The sequence below is a fragment of the Rutidosis leptorrhynchoides genome, chromosome 5 (assembly GCF_046630445.1).
Source record: "Rutidosis leptorrhynchoides isolate AG116_Rl617_1_P2 chromosome 5, CSIRO_AGI_Rlap_v1, whole genome shotgun sequence".
Lineage (NCBI taxonomy): Eukaryota > Viridiplantae > Streptophyta > Magnoliopsida > Asterales > Asteraceae > Rutidosis > Rutidosis leptorrhynchoides.
Genome location: NC_092337.1, coordinates 392,864,079 through 392,882,141, shown reverse-complemented (window position 1 = coordinate 392,882,141; position 18,063 = coordinate 392,864,079). Strand labels below are relative to the sequence as shown.

General features: G+C 32.2%; 1 protein-coding gene across 1 annotated transcript; it reads left to right on the top strand.

Moving 5' to 3' along the window:
* The first annotated feature begins 1,471 nt into the window (after positions 1 to 1,471).
* Positions 1,472 to 2,919, top strand: LOC139846585 (uncharacterized). The gene has a single exon (XM_071836062.1). The coding sequence runs from the start codon at positions 1,472 to 1,474 to the stop codon at positions 2,864 to 2,866; it is 1,395 nt and encodes a 464-aa protein (XP_071692163.1). The 3' UTR covers positions 2,867 to 2,919.
* The last annotated feature ends 15,144 nt before the right edge of the window (positions 2,920 to 18,063 follow it).

Sequence of the window (18,063 nt, the reverse complement as noted above, 5' to 3'; positions counted from 1 at the left end):
CTTTTAGATAATTTGCTTTGTTTACTTTCTATTTAAATTGAAAACAATGATTGAATTATGAAGAACAATAAAGAATATATATGGCTTACCTCCTTGTAACACTTGTTCGTTCTGAGGTAAAGGGTTCGCATGAGAGTCGTCGATCGCTAGGTTTCAGCATTATATCACACAAAACTAAATAGTTTTTTCTTCAAATTATATACAGTTGTGAGATAGACTCCCAATTGCATATAGTGGGTTGCGGTTGGACGGACCAACTTTTGTCTAATGTGTAGCAAGAAAAGATGCTAACTTTGGTTGACAAAATTGCATATTTTCCACCAAAGTTAGCATCTTTTGTCACATTTAGGTGACAATATTGATTCTAATTGTACCTAATCTAAGTTAACTTCTTAAAGTTTAGTTTTAAAAGTGATTTCAAGCTAAAAATGCCGAGAGATATGAAAGAATGAAGTATATGGTTGATGAAAATAAAATTTGTACGCCTTCACCATTTTTGTCATGTCTTTTTTATACGGACTCCGATTTAGTTTATTCAAAAGCCCAAACGTCCGTAACTCTCCGATTTAATTTATTCAAAAGCCCAAACGTCCGTAACTCAAAGGGTTACAAAAACCATTAGTTACTGAAATTTTGGAGGGGCAAGGGCCCCCTGCTGCCCTAATAAAGTTCCGCCCCTGATTGTATACCCCTTTTTTTTCTAAACGGCTGAGATATAATATTAAATATTACGATACAAATGATTCAACACCAAACAACTCGTTCCTACCTCACCAACTACAATTATCACTTGTTAAGTTTTCCGTCCCTAAATTATTGTCCAGTATTCCATTTTGGGATGTCCCAAATTAATTGTCTACTTCCATAAATAGAAAGGAAAGGAGATATTTCATTGGTGGATATGGAGAGAGAAGATATTTCATTGGTGGAGAAATAAAGTTAGTGGGATTTCCTAAAACTGTGTGTTTTTTGTCTGGGGACAATTAATCTGGGACGGAGGGAGTATATCGTAAGGCTCACCACATAGTCTTACGATATCTCACTAACTACAATTTTCACTGGTTAAGTCACTAACTACAATTTTATATCGCAAGACTGATCACAGTCTTACGATATCTTACTAACTACAGTTTTCACTAGTTAAGTTTTATCTTTGCTCACTTTCCGCTTTTCTAGATTGATTAAACAAGAAAGTAGACATTTATAATGTACGATCGAAAATGATAAAATGGACACTTAAAATAAAAACGGAGTACTCTTTAATTTTAATATGGAGTAAATGAATAATCCTATTTTTGTATACAACCAAACATTCACGGATCTATAGACACACGCCCCATGTTAGATACCTCAGAGCAAGTAAACGTCAACTTCTTGTTACTAAAACTAAAACATATATCTTTCACTTACCAATTTAAACCCCATAAAAAGACACTCAATTCCCTAAAAGTAACACTCTCTCTTTCTCATAATGCTTATTCTCATCCTCCTATTCATCCTCATAGTATGCACACCTCATAATGTCTCCACCGCCACCACCAACCACCACAACCAAACTCACCTCCAACCACCACCACAATCCACCATGGACCCACTTGAACTACAAATCCTCTACACCATCATGGAAACACTCTCTTCTGACCAAAATTGGAGAATAAGCCACCCAAACCCATGTAAACCATCAACTTCATGGATTGGAATTGAATGCAAACCAAGTGTCACTGACTCTCACCTTCATGTCACAAGGCTTGACTTTGGTCAACCACCAAATCCTAATTGCAAAAAAACTGCTACTTTCCCTTCACAAATCTTTCAACTTCCTTACCTTCAATCTATCTTCTTTTTTCAATGTTTCACCAACACAAAAACAACACTTTCTATTCATAATCAACAACCACCATCTTCTTTACAACAACTAAGTCTTAGATCAAACCCTAATCTTGTTGGTACCATCCCTTCTCAACTATTCACTCATTTACCTTCACTTCAAATCTTGACACTATCACAAAGCAAAATATCCGGCAAAATCCCACCGGAGATCTCAAAGTTGACTACCTTACTCCATCTTGACTTAAGCTATAACCACCTCACCGGAGCCATACCCAATGAACTTTCCAAACTTAGTAACCTTGTTGGACTTGATTTAAGCTACAACTCACTCACAAATTCAATCCCAACCACAATTGGACAACTGGGTATGCTTCAAAAACTGGACTTGAGTTCAAATCTGCTCACCGGAAGTGTTCCGACCACCATTCAAGAACTTAAATCTTTAGTCTTTATTGCACTAAGCAACAATGGTTTTCAAGGCAAACTACCAATTGGGTTACACAACTTAAAGGGTTTAGAGTATTTCATCATGGAAAACAATCCAATGTCTACCCAACTGCCGGTTGAACTCGGGCAGCTTCTTAAGTTACAAGAACTCCGGCTAGCAAACTGTGGTTACTCCGGCGAAATTCCGGCGAGTTTTTCTAATTTGTCAAACTTGACCACATTGTCATTGCAAAAGAACAAGTTAACAGGAAGCATCCCATTGGGATTCGGGAATCTTTCACATATATATCATATGAATTTGAGCAAAAACTTGTTAAGTGGAGAGGTACCTTTTGATACAAGTTTCTTGAAAAGACTAGGAAAGAATTTGGATTTAAGTGAAAATACGGATTTGTGTTTGAATCCAATGCAAGCATATGATGGTGTTAAATTTGGAGTGGAAGTGTGCAATAGAAGCAATACACGTGTGGGTAATAATACTGGTGCATTGGTGAAGCCATTAAAATCATGTGAAGATCGAGTAGTTGAAATCACTAGGACAACTTTATTCTTTGTGTTTGTAATTGGTTTTGGGTATGTTGGTATTTAAACTTAATTTGAGCTTTCTTTGTATTAATAATAAGTAATCAATTAATTTAATATATCTTATATGTACATGCACGGACTATTATTTTTTCTAGATAGCTCACTGGTTGCTATGCGGCTTTGTAGTTGTGAGACTTGTCGTTTTATAACTCTGTTTAGATTTCTCTTATTTTTTATGAAAGATTTATCTTATTATAATAATTTCAGTTTTTTCCCGTAAAAAATGTACTCCCTATTAGTTTTTCTAGTTAAAATCTAAGTTACTTTGTTACAGTATTTTTTTTTTCAAAAAATAATAAATATAAAAATATGAAGAAATTCCCTAAAAGTGATGTACATATATAACTTTGTGTGTACGTGAACATATGATTGTTTTCTAATCATTTACTATTGTTAGTCTCGATTAAACAACAGAAAGTTTGTAGAGGAATGAATACAATTTTTTATTAATTAAGAATATTTATCACTTTAAGCATATAATTAACAATAAATTAAATCGGAACTATAAGTAATTTTCAACGTTACTCTTTTATTGAAATTGTTACTCTTTTATTGAAATTATCTCAAAGAATCACGGTTATTCTTTGACGGAATAGATAACCGGTTGATACAGATTACACCTATATAGCTTTCGAATGAATGAAGCTTATACAAGGTTTGGACTCCATCGATTTAATACTCACACCACTAATTTAAACAATAGTGAATTCAACTATATATAGAAGCCCTAAAAATCGTGTAATAGATCTATTGTTCATTGATACAGAGGATGTTTGTACTCAGCCGAAAACTATCGCAGGAAGCATGTGACTCCCTTTCCTCTTCGGTAGCTAATTGCAGTAACACTCCATTGGACATCCTATTTGAATGAATAAATAAATGGCATGTTGGGTCCCTAGGCTTTGACAAAATATTAACCATGAACTGCTCATGAGTTAAACTTCAGCACTACATTGTTGTCTTGTAAGGTCACTTGTCAGCCGCCGACGCGTGTCCTTTTCTGTTCAACTTAGTCTTCAATGTCAGTTGAATAGTGCCCTTTGACGTAGATAACACAGGAAACGATTATGCTTGTAATGGAACAAAATTCGTCTAAGTGTTGTGTGCTGCTCCAGTTTGTGCTGGTTCTTCTGCTGCTGGTTCTTCATGTGATCTTCATGCTGGTTCAGCATACATCCTATGTTGGCCATGGAGAAACCTTGAATCTTTAACTATCTAGTGCTGATAGTTAAGGCAGCACACTAACTCACTCAGACACAACATTCATTGCTGATACAAATAAACTTATGCTGGCATGTACATTACAACTAGTGTTTATAATCATATTTTTTCATAATAAAATCCTTAATTATGTAGGAGACTCAACAACTATCCTTAAGAACGAATGTGAAAGATTAATTGGAGTATACAAAACCTATTTTTCGTGGAGAAGATAGTAACTCAATTTATTTACATAGTTTCATTCATTTTTTTTTTTTTAAATACGAAATATTTTTTTTTAATCAAAAGAGGATTTTATTCATCACCAAAAAAATATACACGAGCAGGGCATACCCATCACCCAAATACAGACTCCGATACAGCCAACATACCACAAAAAAAACCAAATCAGATACAGAATTGATCATAGACCTTCAATCTTTGATCTTCAGATGATCCCCACTCACCACTAGATCCCAATTCTTTGCAGCCCTCAGCACAGCATTCGATCTCTTTACTTTTAGGGTTGTTAATTTCAATCTAATACCTTCTTCATTGTTCTTCACCAAATCCTCATTTTTCCTTCTCCTACCTTTGAAGATTCTGCTATTCATTTCCTGCCATATGTAATACACAGCTGCAGCTACCGTAAGTCTATTAATTACATCCCAAATTTGATTTCTAAATGGGTAACTAGCAAGCAGGTTAACAACGCTCTGCAGATTATTAGGAAGCCCTCTAAATAGAAGTTTCTTTTTCAACTCATTCCAAATTCTTTTTGGATAATCACATTCAAAGAATAAGTGATTAATTGAGTCCTCACATTCCTCACAGTTTCATTCATTTTTATGATTTGAAGAAGGACCGGCATTTGTTTAGGGATGGCAATTAACATTAATCACACATTCATATAATCCGATTTGTTAAGAGTGGATATGAACAATTTGAATAGTGAATAAGTGATGTGGATATATATTGTTGATAAAGTTTAAGAAATATTATATTATATTTTCTGTTTTACTACAGCTTTACTTCTTATTTTTTATTAATCGTTTTATCTAATATGCAAAAGTTAACAGTTACCTTACCATTTTTTATCTATTGAAGTAGACTATTAGTATAGAAAATTTTAAAATAAAATAGTGCATTATCGATATATAATAGAGGGAGTTATGACGTAACAAGTAAAAATGATTGTTTTACCATATAAAGAGCGGAAATAATGAAACGGAATTATCCATATATTGTTGATCGAGTTGATATTTTATATGGAAGTAAAAAGGTGTGCAATTTCAAAAAAATTGAAAAACGCAGTAAATGATATGATGTGACAAATGAGGAGATTTGTTTGCGAGGTTTGCAACAATGAATACGAGATTTATACAGTGAAATTTGTACGTCCCTTTTGCATTATTTGATTGGACACCACTCGACATAATATTAATAATAGGGAGCTGATTCGTACATCACTAGATTTTAGCCATACACCACCAATGGTGCATTAAAATATTGTACTGTACAATACTGTAATGCATAGTTGGTGGTGTATGGCTAAATTTAGTGGTGTACGAATCAGCCCCTAATAATATTAGTATTGTGTCACTCCTTTTTTTTTTTTCTTTTTTTTTTTTTTTTTTTTTTCGGTGTTTTGAATTTTTGTTGCGTTAAAACATTTTTTTTTTAGCAAAAGTAGAAGTAGAAAGTTTTTTCCTGTAAAAGAAGTTGGATGAAATTGTAGCAAAATTGAAAGAAACGATAGTAACATTAGATGAAATGATATATTGTATTTATAGTTGAGTAATAATTATTTTTTTTAAGTTATTAATTTTTAACTTTCAACACTATGTTACCGTTTTAGGTTTTGTTATTTTATTTTTATTTATTTTTTTAACAGCGATTGAAATCACCTGAGGGGGACTAAACCACCCGTTGCGATCATCTCCCGTTTCGATTATGCCGATACAGCGATAATAACCCCGTCCCCATCGCTGCCCGGGAGGAAACTTTGAAACCGATGCAAGGGCACGACCAAGTAAACACCCCCCCTCCCCTCTACCCCCAAACGATATGGGAAAGGTGCCATGGGGGATGCTTCATGGCAGAGATAAAATTGTGTTTTTAATATGTAGCCAACGGAGGTCGAACTCATGACCTTCTCTAAAAGAGGCATGCCACCAACCGCTGGACCACATCACAACTTCTTATTTTTATTTTTATTTATAAGACTAGAAAATAGTATTGGATTTAGAAAAACAAAAACCAAATATCGGCCCACGTGTATCCATTTTGGACCGCTGCGCGAGTGGCTGGCTGTGACAACCCGGAAATTTTCAATCAAATTTAAACTTTATCTTTATATTATTCCGACACGATAAGCAAAGTTTGTTAAGTTAAATCTCAAGAATTTTAAATTGTGTTCATACATTCATTATAACCTCGACCAAATTCAGACGATTCACGAACCGTTATATATAAATAAATATGTATATATATATGTATATATATATATTATAACTTGAGAATATTAATAAAGTATTAAACGTATAATACTTTACATGATCGTATTTGTTTCAATATGTTTATCGATGGAATTAGAAGATAATATCAAATTGTTGATTTATCAGATACATTATGATATGATTACGGGTCTATGTTATGAGGTCCACTGTGATTTAAGAAATCTATTCTTTTTGACAACATTCGGAAAATGGTAAAGTGATTTATAAGTAAGAACGCGAAGTGTAAATAACTTAGATGTTGGATATCGACAAGTTAAGTAACTCGACATTTTTCATTAAGATGATTTCATACGTTTATTTAACCTTTGAACTTTATCCCATGCTTCACCAACAAACTGTAATTTAAAAACTTGAAACCTATTATGAATATATATGATTCTACTTTTTTAAAACATTTTATGATATAACGATTTCCATTATTTTAACCTTTAAACAAAATGATTCTTAAAAATATATTTGGTTTTGGAAAACAAAATTATTATATTTATTTGATTTAGTTTCAAACGTATAAAAACGTTTTCAGTTTAAAAAAGAACTTTATTATTAAAACGTATATAACTTTTATAAATATCTAGAACCACTTTTGACAACTCATTACTTAACCAGTATGATAAAGATAACGATATTTATATTTTATTTTATTAAATATATATAACGATTTAAATTAATATTATATATATTTATACGCGTATTATACGTACATAGTTTTATACTTTTACTATACTTAAACTTTACCTTTACTTTATTTTTACTTTACTTTAACTTTAATAATTCACTTTAATAATTCATACTTTAATAATTTACTTTAATAATTCATACTTTAATAATTCACTTTAATAATTCATACTTTAATAATTCACTTTAATAATTCATACTTTAATAATTCACTTTAATAATTCATACTTTAATAATTCACTTTAATAATTCAAAAATCTATTATAAATAGAATTCAATAGGTTTCATTATTTCATAGAAACTTGAAAATATTTTTCTCTAAACTCTCTCGATCGATTTACATATATATATTTACTCCGTATTATTTCAAGATATTATTAGTATACATAAAATATTACGTCAGAGTGCTGTCCGAGTGATTTCGAAATTGTTTTTCGAGTGGGATTGGATTAAGGAAATTATGGGTTATAGCTATGGAGGTGATTGGTATGGTTCATGGGTATGCTCGTGAGGTCAATATAGTGTTTATCATCTCCGTTGCGTCTACGTACCTTTCCTGTAATATTGAATCTCAATATTGATACGTGAGTACTCATAATTTAACTTTTACATACTAATAGTGTATCCCTGACTAGTGCTCGAGTATATAGGATTATGCATGTTTGTACTTTTGATATTGCCTTTAGTTAGGTTATGTTGAATTCTGAATTAGTTATATATGCGACTGATTTAATGTATAAGATATGCATGTCGTTGGAAAGCTAGCGAAAAATTAAGAACTTTTCATTTAGATATCAAATGATTTCGATGAACGGATTTGAAGTTATAGTCCATCGAATTTTTGTATTATTATTAAAAATGATTATTATTATCGTCGTTATTATCGTCGTTCTAGTTTTATCTTATTATTATTATTATTATTATCTTTATCAATAAAAGGATGTATCATTAAAAATTGTTATTTTTTTATTATTACTATCGTTATTATCGTTAAAGTTATAATTAGTATTATTATTATTATCCAATTATTATTATTATTATTACTATTATTATTATTATTATTATTATTATTATTATTATTATTATTATTATTATTATTATTATTATTATTATTATTATTATTATTGGTATTATTATTATTATTATCATTATTAATATATATATCATTATTTAAAAATGGTTATTGTTATTGTTATTATTATTATTACTATATTATCATTAAGATAATTATTAGTATTATCGTTAATAATGTTATAGTAACTATCATTATTAATATTAGTGTAATTAAAACAAATATTTGTAACATCTAATTATTTTGATTACTATTATTATCATTATTATGAACACGATATAAAAGACGATTAAAAGCTATTAAACGAAACGATTAGGAAATAATGGGTAAGAGTATCATGATGAAATTAAAATATTATAAGATATTAATTTAGATAAAATTATCGTTCTTACTATTTTTATCATTACTATTATTATTAAAATTATCGTTAGTATTAAAACTATCATTTTAACAAAAATTATCATTTTAATAGAAATGTCATTGTTACTATAAAATAATAATATTATTATTATTTTAAATAGAATTATTATTTTAAAGATAATATTAAAAATTATCGTAAATATTAAAGTTATCATAATTAGAATTATCGTTTTATCATAATGTCATCTTAGTAATTATAAATATTGATATTTTTATAATAATAATTATTATTACAAAATAATACAACTTTTACTTACTATCATTATAGATATTATTTTATCAAATAAATATTTGATACAAACATATTTTACTACGTGTAATAACTTACTTTAATAATACGTATCATATTATCTTTATAATATTAAATGAACCCTATAAATTATATTACTTAATATATATAAAAGTATATTTTATTATATAAATATAATATAAAATTTTATTTATTAATAAATAAATTATATTATTTACTCTAATAAATCTTTTAAAAATATTTAAAAATATAAAACGACGATATTTAAACTATATATTAATCATGTATAAACTTTTGGAAATTATTTTGAGTCAAATTTACTTTTGTTAACTTTTGCATATTAGTCTCGAGCATTAGGATTGTGGTACACTATGACTTGACCTAATTTGTTAGACAAATATTGACCAACACATAAATATATATAATTAATTTAGGTTCGTGAATCCGAGGCCAACCTTGCACTTGTTCAATGACGTTATATGTATTTTTACTACGAAATACAGTATGGTGAGTTTCATTTTCCCTTTTTACTTATTACATTTTTGGGCTGAGAATACATGCAATGTTTTAATAACTGTTTTGCAATATTTATATGTGTGAGTTTCATTATTCCCTTTTTATATATATTTTTGGGACTGAGAATACATGCGCTGTTTTTATAACTGTTTTACGAAATAGACACAAGTAATTGAAACTACATTATATGGTTGAATGATCGAAATCGAATATGCCCCTTTTTATTAAGTCTGGTAATCTAAGAATTAGGGAACAGACACCCTAATTGACGCGAACTCTAAAGATAGATCTATTGGGCCTAACAAACCCCATCCAAAGTACCGGATGCTTTAGTACTTCGAAATTATATCATGTCCGAAGGAGGATCCCGGAATGATAGGGGATATTCTTATATGTATCTAGTTAATGTATGTAGTGACCCGAACTTTTCCATGTTTATATATATTAATTGAGATTGATATTTACATGATTAAATGTTTCCAACATGTTAAGCAATCAAACTTGTTAAGACTTGATTAATTGAAATAGGTTTCATATAGACAATTGACCACCCAAGTTGACCGGTGATTCACGAACGTTAAAACTTGTAAAAACTATATGATGACATATATATGGTTATATATATAGTTAACATGATATTATGATAAGTAAACATATCATTAATTATATTAACAATGAACTACATATGTAAAAACAAGACTACTAACTTAATGATTTTGAAACGAGACATATATGTAACGATTATCGTTGTAACGACATTTAATGTATATATATCATATTAAGAGATATTCGTACATCATAATATCATGATAATATAATAATTTAAAATCTCTTTTGATATTATAAACATTGGGTTAACAACATTTAACAAGATCGTTAACCTAAAGGTTTCAAAACAACATTTACATGTAACGACTAAAGATGACTTAACGACTCAGTTAAAATGTATATACCTGTAGTATTTTAATATGTATTCATACACTTTTGAAAGACTTCAATACACTTATCAAAATACTTCTACTTAACAAAAATGCTTACAATTACATCCTCGTTCAGTTTCATCAACAATTCTACTCGTATGCACCCGTATTCGTACTCGTACAATACACAGCTTTTAGATGTATGTACTATTGGTATATACACTCCAATGATCAGCTCTTAGCAGCCCATGTGAGTCACCTAACACATGTGGGAACCATAATTTGGCAACTAGCATGAAATATCTCATAAAATTACAAAAATATGAGTAATCATTCATGACTTATTTACATGAAAACAAAATAACATATCCTTTATATCTAATCCATACACCAACGACCAAAAACACCTACAAACACTTTCATTCTTCAATTTTCTTCATCTAATTGATCTCTCTCAAGTTCTATCTTCAAGTTCTAAGTGTTCTTCATAAATTCCAAAAGTTCTAGTTTCATAAAATCAAGAATACTTTCAAGTTTGCTAGCTCACTTCCAATCTTGTAAGGTGATCATCCAACCTCAAGAAATCTTTGTTTCTTACAGTATGTTATCATTCTAATACAAGGTAATAATCATATTCAAACTTTGGTTCAATTTCTATAACTATAACAATCTTATTTTAAGTGATGATCTTACATGAACTTGTTTTCGTGTCATGATTCTGCTTCAAGAACTTCGAGCCATCCAAGGATCCATTGAAGCTAGATCCATTTTTCTCTTTTTCAGTAGGTTTATCCAAGGAACTTAAGGTAGTAATGATGTTCATAACATCATTCGATTCATACATATAAAGCTATCTTATTCGAAGGTTTAAACTTGTAATCACTAGAACATAGTTTAGTTAATTCTAAACTTGTTCGCAAACAAAAGTTAATCCTTCTAACTTGACTTTTAAAATAAACTAAACACATGTTCTATATCTATATTATATGCTAACTTAATGATTTAAAACCTGGAAACACGAAAAACACCGTAAAACCGGATTTACGCCGTCGTAGTAACACCGCGGGCTGTTTTGGGTTAGTTAATTAAAAACTATGATAAACTTTGATTTAAAAGTTGTTATTCTGAGAAAATGATTTTTATTATGAACATGAAACTATATCCAAAAATTATGGTTAAACTCAAAGTGGAAGTATGTTTTCTAAAATGGTCATCTAGACGTCGTTCTTTCGACTGAAATGACTACCTTTACAAAAACGACTTGTAACTTATTTTTCCGACTATAAACCTATACTTTTTCTGTTTAGATTCATAAAATAGGGTTCAATATGAAACCATAGCAATTTGATTCACTCAAAACGGATTTAAAATGAAGAAGTTATGGGTAAAACAAGATTGGATAATTTTTCTCATTTTAGCTACGTGAAAATTGGTAACAAATCTATTCCAACCATAACTTAATCAACTTGTATTGTATATTATGTAATATTGAGATACCATAGACACGTATACAATGTTTCGACCTATCATGTCGACACATCTATATATATTTCGGAACAACCATAGACACTCTATATGTGAATGTTGGAGTTAGCTATACAGGGTTGAGGTTGATTCCAAAATATATATAGTTTGAGTTGTGATCAATACTGAGATACGTATACACTGGGTCGTGGATTGATTCAAGATAATATTTATCGATTTATTTCTGTACATCTAACTGTGGACAACTAGTTGTAGGTTACTAACGAGGACAGCTGACTTAATAAACTTAAAACATCAAAATATATTAAAAGTGTTGTAAATATATTTTGAACATACTTTGATATATATGTATATATTGTTATAGGTTCGTGAATCAACCAGTGGCCAAGTCTTACTTCCCGACGAAGTAAAAATCTGTGAAAGTGAGTTATAGTCCCACTTTTAAAATCTAATATTTTTGGGATGAGAATACATGCAGGTTTTATAAATGATTTACAAAATAGACACAAGTACGTGAAACTACATTCTATGGTTGAATTATCGAAATCGAATATGCCCCTTTTTATTAAGTCTGGTAATCTAAGAATTAGGGAACAGACACCCTAATTGACGCGAATCCTAAAGATAGATCTATTGGGCTTAACAAACCCCATCCAAAGTACCGGATGCTTTAGTACTTCGAAATTTATATCATATCCGAAGGGTGTCCCGGAGTGATGGGGATATTCTTATATATGCATCTTGTTAATGTCGGTTACCAGGTGTTCACCATATGAATGATTTTTATCTCTATGTATGGGATGTGTATTGAAATATGAAATCTTGTGGTCTATTGTTACGATTTGATATATATAGGTTAAACCTATAACTCACCAACATTTTTGTTGACGTTTAAAGCATGTTTATTCTCAGGTGAATACTAAGAGCTTCCGCTGTTGCATACTAAAATAAGGACAAGATTTGGAGTCCATGTTTGTATGATATTGTGTAAAAACTGCATTCAAGAAACTGATTTCGATGTAACATATTTGTATTGTAAACCATTATGTAATGGTCGTGTGTAAACAGGATATTTTAGATTATCATTATTTGATAATCTACGTAAAGCTTTTTAAACCTTTATTTATGAAATAAAGGTTATGGTTTGTTTTAAAAATGAATGCAGTCTTTGAAAAACGTCTCATATAGAGGTCAAAACCTCGCAACGAAATCAATTAATATGGAACGTTTTTAATCAATAAGAACGGGACATTTCAGTTGGTATCCGAGCGTTGGTCTTAGAGAACCAGAAAATTTGCATTAGTGTGTCTTATCGAGTTTGTTAGGATGCATTAGTGAGTCTGGACTTCGACCGTGTTTTCTTTAAAAATGATTGCTTAACATTTTTGTTGGAAACTATATATTTTTAACATATGAATATTATGTGATATATTAATCTCTTAACGTGTTTGATATTATGTGATAGATGTCTACCTCTAGAACAAGTCCCATTGACTCACCTAATAATAATGAAGAGTCAAATGTAAATTGGAATGATTCGTGGACTGATTCACAAGTTCCCGAAGAGGAACCGGAAGAAGAGTCGGAACCGGAAGAAGAATCGGAACCGGAAGAAGAATCGGAACCGGAAGAAGAAATAGAACCGGTGGGGGAAATAATAAAACGGTTAAGTAAAAGAGAATCCTCAACCAACCGACCAAGGTTAATTATGGTCAATGGTGTTTCCGCCAAGGAAGCAAAATATTGGGAGGATTACCAATTCTCCGATGAATCGAATTCCGACGAGAATTTCGATGATGTTATAGAAATTACCCCAACTGAATTTAAAAAGGCAAAAGAAAATAATAAGGGAAAGGGCATAAAAATAGAGAAATCTAATTCCAACCCCGATGAACTTTATATGTATCGTCAACCCCCGAAGTCCTTAAGTTGTAACAATGACCCGGGAACCTCTAAACCACCAGGTTTTTCTAAACCAATGTGGACAACGACGGCTCGTATTAGGGGAACATCATATATCCCTAGAAACTTGGCAAAACGAACCAAAACCGAACAAGAAGAAACGAGCGAGTCGGAATAAGATAGTTGTATTCGTGTGGTGTAATATATGTAATATAGTATGCTTATGCTTTATGATATATGTAAAAATTGCTTGTATTAATAAGTATTTTTTTATGAATCTAACTCTTGTCTATTTTACAGTATAAAAACACAAAATGGATAGACAACCCAATATTTTAAGAGACCTACCCGGAGACATGATTGATGAAATCTTGTCTAGAGTCGGTCAGAATTCCTCGGCACAACTATTTAAGGCGAGATCAGTTTGTAAGACATTCGAAGAACGTTCCAAGAATGCCTTGGTTTATAAAAGGCTTTCGTTCGAAAGATGGGGGATATCACATTGGGAAATCCATAAGTTACGATGTGTTTACTTTGACGCATATATTGCGGGGAACCCAAATGCTATTTTACGCAACGGGTTAAGAAATTATTTTGACTCAGTATATCCGAATATAGGACTTCGTGATTTAAAAAAAATGGCTAACATGCAACATAAAGAAGCATGTTATGCTTACGGGTTAGTAATGTTCGCTTCTCACCAAAGTGAGAACAAGAACATCGGGCTACAACTATTAAACAAAATGTTCCCACAAGTGACGGAGTCGGTAATTGGGGTAAGAAATGAGGTTTTTAGGTTATTACGAGACTGTTGGTCATTACGTAACCCTCGTCCCTTTGACGACGTTACAACACGCTGTCTTATCAACGGCCATAACGGTTATGTTCCACAAGACCAAGGATGGGAAGTAGTTCTAGTAAAACCAGAATGCATGACTTGTTTCTGGACGTATGAATTACGTTTCTTTATTGCCTTTGCTGAACGACTTGTGTACTAGCTAGAATTATCTTCAAAATTATCTTGTATCAAAGTTATTGTGTGCTATATTTCATGCTTTATGTAAAATAAGCGGTATTGTAAGTTTGTAAAATATTGTATAAAAGTTTGAACGCGAAATATTATTACAATCAGTTTTTCATATAGAATTGTAGTAGTTGAATTGTATATTAGCTACTAAGTATGAACTTAACGGGTAGGTACTACCCGAATTTAAACTTATAAAACGCTAATATGAAGAAAAAGCTTTTATAAATGAGTTCATATTATGCTACGAAATACTATTAACTACTCTAAATATTCTGTATGATTAACTTGTTCCATTTGACTATTTTGAAGGAAATGGCACCGACTACTCGACACACCGTGAATATGAATGAAGAGGAATTCCGTACTTTTCTAGCTTCAAACATAGCCGCAGTACAGGCTGCGCTACATACCAACAATAACCTTGGATCTGGCAGTACAGGAAATCGTGTAGGATGCACCTACAAAGAATTCACTGCCTGCAAACCTTTAGAATTTGATGGAACCGAAGGACCGATCGGATTGAAACGGTGGACCGAGAAGGTCGAATCGGTGTTTGCCATAAGTAAGTGTACTGAAGAGGACAAAGTGAAGTACGCTACGCATACCTTCACAGGTTCTGCATTAACATGGTGGAATACCTATCTAGAGCAAGTGGGACAAGATGATGCGTACGCACTACCGTGGTCAGCATTCAAGCACTTGATGAACGAGAAGTACCGTCCCAGAACCGAGGTCAATAAGCTCAAGACAGAACTTAGAGGGTTACGAACCCAAGGATTTGATATTACCACGTACGAAAGACGATTCACAGAATTGTGCCTATTGTGTCCGGGAGCATTCGAAGATGAGGAAGAGAAGATCGACGCGTTTGTGAAAGGATTACCGGAAAGAATCCAAGAAGATATAAGTTCACACGAGCCCGCCTCCATACAACAGGCATGTAGAATGGCTCACAAACTAGTGAACCAGATTGAAGAAAGAATTAAAGAACAGACTGCTGAAGAGGCCAATGTGAAGCAAGTCAAAAGAAAGTGGGAGGAAAACGGTGATAAGAATCACCAATACAACAACAACAGCAATTACAACAATAATCGCAACAATTATCCCAACAATCGCAACATCAATCGCAACTACAACAAACGGCCCAATAACAACAACAACAACAACAACAACAACAATAGCAACTACAACAATCATCCCAACAACAATAATAACCGCAACAACAACAACAATCAGAAGCAGCTATGCCAAAGGTGTGAAAAGTATCACTCGGGGTTCTGCACCAAATTTTGCAACAAGTGTAAAAGAAATGGTCATAGCGCAGCGAAGTGTGAGGTCTACGGACCAGGGGTTAATAGAACGAAAGGAACAAATGGTGTCGAAACGAGTAATGGCGGAGCAAGTAGTGTCGGAGCAAGTTATGCCAATGTAGTTTGTTATAAATGTGGAAAACCGGGCCACATTATTAGAAATTGCCCGAACCAGGAGAACACGAATGGACAAGGCCGCGGAAGAGTTTTCAATATTAATGCGGCAGAGGCACAGGAAGACCCGGAGCTTGTTACGGGTACGTTTCTTATTGACAATAAATCTGCTTACGTTTTATTTGATTCGGGTGCGGATAGAAGCTATATGAGTAGAGATTTTTGTGCTAAATTAAGTTGTCCATTGACGCCTTTGGATAGTAAATTTTTACTCGAATTAGCAAATGGTAAATTAATTTCAGCAGATAATATATGTCGGAATCGAGAAATTAAACTGGTTAGCGAAACATTTAAGATTGACTTGATACCAGTAGAGTTAGGGAGTTTTGATGTGATAATCGGTATGGACTAGTTGAAAGAAGTGAAAGCAGAGATCGTTTGTTACAAAAATGCAATTCGCATTATACGAGAAAAAGGAAAACCCTTAATGGTGTACGGAGAAAAGGGCAACATGAAGCTACATCTTATTAGTAATTTGAAGGCACAAAAACTAATAAGAAAAGGTTGCTATACTGTTCTAGCACACGTCGAGAAAGTACAAACTGAAGAAAAGAGCATCAATGATGTTCCCGTCGCAAAAGAATTTCCCGATGTATTTCCGAAAGAATTACCGGGATTACCCCCACATCGATCCGTTGAATTTCAAATAGATCTTGTACCAGGAGCTGCACCAATAGCTCGTGCTCCTTACAGACTCGCACCCAGCGAGATGAAAGAACTGCAAATCCAAATACAAGAACTTTTAGAGCGTGGTTTCATTCGACCAAGCACATCACCGTGGGGAGCTCCTGTTTTGTTTGTCAAGAAGAAAGATGGTACATTCAGGTTGTGTATCGACTACCGAGAGTTGAACAAACTTACCATCAAGAACCGCTACCCACTACCGAGAATCGACGACTTATTTGATCAACTACAAGGCTCGTCTGTTTATTCAAAGATTGACTTACGTTCCGGGTATCATCAAATACGGGTGAAAGAAGATGATATTCCAAAGACTGCTTTCAGAACACGTTTGTAACATCCCGCGTTTTTCCGTTAAATTTATTTTAACGCCGTCTTTTTTTAATAACATCTTTCGTCACCTATATTCGTACACTTCGTTAACTAATGTTCTTGATAATCCCGTTACTCGATTACAACATCTCTCGTTAACTTGCGTTTTAAAAATATTCGATCGGTTAATTCCCGCACCCGACTACAAACTTGAGGGACTAAACTCGCCAAAGAGCCAAACTAGTTGACTAGGTCAACTAGTCAACTCCATCCTCCTCCATTCATTTTCATCTCCACCATCTTCATTACTTCCATCTTTTATCTCAACCTTCAAACAAAAGATTCATCATCTAATTTCGATTTAGCAAGCAAACATCAAAACAAACTACATATTCTTGATCCTCTCATCATCCTCTACGATTTGATACTAACTTCATTGATTTTGGGTAACATTTCTAAAACTCTAGATTTCTCAAATTCATGTTTTTGACTTGATATGTTGTTAGTTAGTGTCTATGGCTCGTGTATAACATGAATATATGATTTGTATGCTCGATCTTGATGTTTTGGTGTAACTAGCTTGAAAATGAAAAGTGTATGCTTAATCTTTGATTTTGGATGATGAAATGTGTTTAGATGTTAATGTTTGTGTGTTCAAAGTGTTAGTTACTTCAATAGCTTCGTTTTGGTGTGTTGATTGACATGAAAACCTTACATTAACATGATTAGTGATTTTGA

Coding starts and splice junctions, on each gene's coding strand:
- LOC139846585 (XM_071836062.1), top strand. CDS start 1,472: ATGCTTATTCTCATCCTCCTATTCATCCTCATAGTATGCACACCTCAT.